This window comes from Coptis chinensis, chromosome 5 (assembly GCF_015680905.1).
Source record: "Coptis chinensis isolate HL-2020 chromosome 5, ASM1568090v1, whole genome shotgun sequence".
NCBI lineage: Eukaryota > Viridiplantae > Streptophyta > Magnoliopsida > Ranunculales > Ranunculaceae > Coptis > Coptis chinensis.
The window spans coordinates 91,927,868-91,933,759 of NC_141460.1; the positions used below are offsets into that span (position 1 = coordinate 91,927,868).

Genomic DNA, 5,892 nt, shown 5'->3' on the forward strand with positions numbered 1-5,892 from the left:
CTATAAAACTGATTGTGCTTGGATGTGATGATATAACTCATAATCACGCAAGCTAGCACGCACACAGACTATGTGTCTATGGCTCTGTGATAATATAAAACCAAGTTTATTCAGAATTTAAACATTTTACAGATGTGAGAAACAGGTTGAGCAATTCTACTAACATGTACACACAGAAACAGAAGTGTAACCACGCAAGCAAGTGGATGCAGATACACAAAAAAAGATAAAGAAATCATCTATCCTAAAAAAGTGAGCAAGCCATTCAGTCAAGAGGAATCATGCAATTTACTACGAAGATTAAACTTAGTATCAACATACTGGCATACCGCATCAACAGAAGCCTCTACAGGACCTCTGATCGTACGTTCATAACCAAAGAAGATTCAATGAGACAACCCACATAAACTCAAACTAAAGCATAAATAACAAATTAACAAACTTCTATGAAACTGCTTAAGCAAAGAAGAAATTTACAGTATTACCAGACAGTTAGTGACAGCTCGTAAGCAGTCATTGGTCTTTAGCATTAGTAGAATTACATGTGGGAGTCTCTTGAGAAGCTCCGAGATTTGAGGGAAATACTGAGAAGCATACATCTGTGAAAGGGAGCAACACAATGAAGCAAAGGATAACAAAGTTTGATAAAACATTAAACTAAACTTGCTAATCATAACAACAATGTGATCTATTTTTTAAAAATATTGGAACATTATCCTAAATAACCCCTCAACCCTTGAACCACCCTTCCCAGATAACGGTGGAAAAAGGTCCTAAGACCTAGGGACTTCTAAGGCTTCAACAGAGGGACAGTAATAGTGCAAGATCATTAGTGGGTCTGCACAGCATCACAAACGTTCTTTAATTTGGAAATAGCTTCTTAGGCTCTACAAGATCTAAGTTAAAAGCATTGGTCTAGATTAAAGTTATGACTTTTAGGCTCTACAAACTAAAAGTACAAATACAGCCATTCACTAACTATACAAACCACATCTCCATTGCAACTCAATTCAACGTTTTTGCAATGCTAAAAATTTCTTATTCTTTTTTAAGATATCAAAGCGTTCTTATGGGTGATGGCTCTGAAGATATCAAAGTGTTTTTGCATTGAAATTTCTTACCTTAGAAACTAAGGGTCCTAAGAACTGGAATCTGTCTATCCAAGTCTTCTTAACACCTACTCATTTTTTGACAAAATGTTTAACAGAAACTCATTTTCTTTTCATGCCTAAATCTCATTCAAACTGAGACAAAGACAAACAAAACAATGAACATCAATTATTAAAAAAAAATGGGTTTTCTTCATCATAAATTGTTGCGAATTACAGTCACTAACCTAAATCTCATTTCTACAAATTTCCATACAGTAGAGAGAAAGAGAAATATACCTCTTCGGCAAGTTGAAGATTGTTGGTGCGACTCCCTAGTTAAGAGGCGAGAGTGAGATTGTGGGAAGTTATTAGGGTGAAAGAGGGTTCATTTTTTTTTATCACATTTTCTTCCCGCCCATTGGCAATGAAAATGATCCTTAAACACTTGCTAATTTCTTCTTACACTGAGAAAGCCCAATAAGAATTCCCAGCAAAACAAATCTATAGTGGCCCCGATTGGTTGCATAGCAAATTAGCAATATGAGCCTGATACACTGGTGGAGGTAAAGGAATCAACAATACCGTTGCTCTTATCAATTCAGGCCTTTCAACTTCAAAGCTTGTAGATCAATCAATGTTGGAAAGTTCGCTGGAGCAAAGTTTGTATGTGAGAACACATACAAAAGTCACAAAGATCATGTAGAGAATGCTGCTTCGTATGGTAATTTATTTAATTGAGATATTTGATAGTTAATGTACATGTTGCTAGACTTAATTAAGTAAACTCAAAACTCTCATTCCAGTGTACATGCATGATATAGTAATTTAAATAGTTCAAAACCAAAAACTTAATTGATAAAGAATGGTAGCAGTAGCAAATAACCTGGAGTTCTGAACGGTCACTGTCATTTCCTTTTATAACTAAATGATCAACAGCTGGGTCGATGACCCTATTCCATGGCCTCATAGTGAGAATCCCAACGAACAGCGCATACAAATCTTCTCTAGCACCCAATTTCATGCTATTTTGCTTTATTGCATTAGCATCAGCAAATACCAATGCCTGCAGGATCAAAAATCTGAAAAGGAAATCTTAATAAGTTTCTTTTAGACATACATGGCATGCAGCCAAGCATGGGGTCAATTTCTTAAGGGAAGAAGATTTGTACTCAAGGGTTGTTTTTAATTTTAGTCGTGGGTTTTTCTTTTTAGGAACAGTCGTGGGTTTTTTAGGCGGGTTTCCGTTCTAAGTGGGAGACATGTATCGCAGTTTTTTTCTCCCTTTTTTTAGTAATTCCTCTCTCTCCTCATTTTTCGTGAGTAAAATAGGGTACTTAAAATTTGCTGAGGTGGACACCCTCAGAGACCAGGAAAAGGGACTGCTATTATATATATAAAGATTAATTAGCATGAGAGAATAGTACTTCTATCAATCTCGATCTTGTATATAATTACTAAACTCTAGTTCAAAACTAACAATTTCTATCTCTAAAAATATGAAAGCTTCAAACTTTAAATGCATAAACACAAATAACCAACAAAATCATAAACAATCCTCACACAGGCTTCATTAAAACTCCCTTAAATGGGAGTTTTAGCCTTGATTCATTGGACTAAAATTACTTAAACAATAAAGGGAAAGCATAATAAAAGAACTTGAAATAAGAGGAGAATTGGATATGATAACTAAAGTTTTTTATTATTGAAAGGTTTAATAGAGACTATAAACTAAATCTAAACTAAACTAAAAATGAGAGAGAGAGAGAGAGCCCTAATTTATTCTAAACTAAGAGCATTCCCAATGCAGGGGATTATGAGGGGTTTGTGACTATAGTCACCAGTTTTTGAGAAAAATGGGTGTTCAATGCGAGGTGAAAAACTGGTGACTATTTTCCCCAGTTGATTTCAAGGTGAAACCTTCCACCGAGATAGTGGCTGACTTGTTAACTTTGGATGGGATGTTGGATTCCGTCTTGTGTGTTTTTTTCGATTTTTTTTTCGGATAGAATGTTTCATTCCGTCTCGAGTGTTTTTTTAATTTTTTTTCGGATGGAATGTTTCATTCCGTTTTGGTTTTTTTTAACTTCAGACAAAATACCGGACGGGATGTTACATTCGATCTCAATCAAAATGCCTCCGCAGGCGAAATCCAACATCCCGTCCGAGATTTTTTTTTGACCTTTGCATTGCACAGCTTCACCTTGCTTTTCACCGTTTTGGTTAAAACAGAGGGAATAAGTGCCTACGTGGAGGTGATAAGGGGGGGATTATTTTGACTTGCATTGGGAATGTTCTAAAGAGGGGAGTAGCCAATCTTTGTTTTAGCCTTAACCCTCTTTATATAGGAGAGGGTTATGTTACAATTTCGTGCATGGGCTTAATTTTAGGCTAGGTTATGGACCCATAAATCAAGTCAATAACCCAATTGGATAAATCCAAGACTTCCAATTCTGGTCGTTTTACTATAGCACACGATTTCACTAACTTATACTACTCTGATCGAGTCAAGGCCTAGACCATTGGAAAGAGCTTTCTGAGCCGGTCATTTTGATATAAAATGGGCCTAATTCCGAGGCCTGAGTCCAAAGATATGGCATTTTAAAGTTTTGTTGACTTTTCTTCAGCTTTCTAATCCGGTTTGACTTTCACTTAACAGCTTTGAATTGGGCTTTTTAAAGGCTTTTTCTCCATAAAATTTGGGCTTTCTTCATAGCAATCACTTTAGCTCCTTTTAGCACCTAATTAGTAACGAATTGACATTTATTCAACTCCGAAGCCTGAAATATTCAAAAACACGTAATTAATGATAAACTTATATTATTAATAACATAATTTGCTAAATAGAAATACTATTAAAAGGTTTAAACTACAGTTTTGGGCTCTTATCATAAGTTTAAAAAAAATAAGCTACAATAAATTCAAGGTATGTCACTACATATTCTATACCTATATATATGTTGAAACTTTTCTGTTTAGATGGAACCCCTATCCTATAGAAAGATAAACTTTGAAGAGTTTTGCGTGGCTGCGATCAGCCCATATCAGCTGGAGGGAACAGATTGTTACTTGAAGGTGGGAACAGATTTTGAACAGGAGGGAAACCGGGTCATATCTGTGGAGTAATTGGCACGGATATGCCTGACCATGTCATTCTTCAGTTACTTTGTATGCATCTTTCTGTGTTTTAGCTACTATTACATCCATGCAGGAAATGAACCTAGGACCCAACAAACACTCCATACCAGGGGCGGACCTAGGAGAGGGCTGGACCAGGCTTCAGCCCGGGGTCCTTTTGCTACAAAACAAAAAATACTATACTACCTAAACTACCTAAAGCCCAACTGCCCAAGGCAAAAAAGTCTGCCCACATACTTAGAGCATCTCTAGGTGGTAGTATCACCTCTAAATTTGCTTCCAAAACTCAGAATTTTGCGAAAAACCAACTCTAGGTGGAAGCAAATGCGGTAGTATCACTGTCTAGCCGCATCCCCGGATGCAAATTTTCGATTTCGGATGTGGATGCGGCGCTACAATGGTAATGTCGTAGCGCCATTCCAAATGTGTCGTGGGTTTTTTTTTTTTTTTTTTTTCAATTTAGCCACGACATTAGCGATTGGGAATGTCACGTTTTTTTTTTTTTTTTTTTTTAACTTTTTCAATTTGGGATGACATTGGGGGAGTGTCGCGACGAGTACACTTCAATGACGCCTGAGGTGAAATTTGTGGCCACCTAGAGTTGGTCAGATTTTTGAGAAAAGTTTTGTCAAATTTCGGAGGCAACTACCACCACCTAGAGATACTCTTAGAACTTGGGTTTGAAGGATTACACAATGGCATGGCTATCATCTTTTAGGCTTTTAGCCCGAGAGAGTTGAAGTCCTGGGTCCGCCCTGCTCCATACTCAGTGATTGGATAAGGAACTCCGATGGGAAGCTAAGTTTCTTGGGGTACACCAAAATTTTGCATGGTGTCACAATTAATCGACATGTATTCGACCTTTACCCCTCCCACAGTTAGCTACTTAGCTAGATCGAGTTTGGAAATAAGCAGTTCGTTATTGTCAATATCATCACCTCATAAAAGACATCAGACATCGGAATCTGATTCTGCCCTAAACAAACCATCCCCAGTACCGCAACCTTGGACAAAGAAGAGTCGTCTCTTCCGCCATCAAAGCATGCGTCAAGTCAGGCATTCTCTTATCTCGAAGTACCACCAACTCAGCAATGCTCTTACACTCAAGTAGTCATCAATGGTAACACCATGCATACTCCAGATGTTAATCTTTTTTCCCTTAATTATCTCCAGATGAATTTTGTGGTATTGTGGTTGGATCTCTCCATTAGTTGCTTGGAAACTACATAGAAAGTATGTAGTTTTCTTGTTAATTATTCCATCTTAAGCATGAGCTCTGGAAGTTGTTTAAAAATGTACCATTGTATTTGCTTTAGCCAAAAGGTTTACATTAAATTTCCTTTTGGTACAGGTGTTAATGTTCTATGTGGAATGGGACTACTTTCAACGCCCTACACAATCAAAGAAGGAGGTTGGATGAGCTTATGGATACTACTGATGTATCACCTATAAACAACAGAGAATTCAGCCAAACACCCTCTTGTTACAGAATCTGTTGTTCAATGTTCAAAGCAGATTATTAAATCATAGAGTTAGCGTGACAACACAATCTAAGTTGAGTTCCGTTTAGTCTAATTCATATGATAAGCGGTTCAGTGTGATAACTGTTCAAAGTAGGAATCGAAACAGAACGAAGAACGGGATGATGGCTCCTACTAACCCTTAA

The 5,892-nt window shown here is 37.1% G+C and overlaps 1 protein-coding gene across 1 annotated transcript; it reads right to left on the bottom strand.

Moving 5' to 3' along the window:
• LOC147500070 (putative ABC1 protein At2g40090) lies at positions 1 to 5,286 on the bottom strand. Its single transcript, XM_086563596.1, has 4 exons — positions 5,225 to 5,286; positions 1,975 to 2,170; positions 486 to 599; positions 1 to 84 (listed from the first exon to the last, which is right to left on the bottom strand). The coding sequence occupies exons 1-4, from the start codon at positions 5,284 to 5,286 to the stop codon at positions 1 to 3; spliced, it is 456 nt and encodes a 151-aa protein (XP_086419722.1).
• Between the last annotated feature and the right edge of the window lie 606 nt (positions 5,287 to 5,892).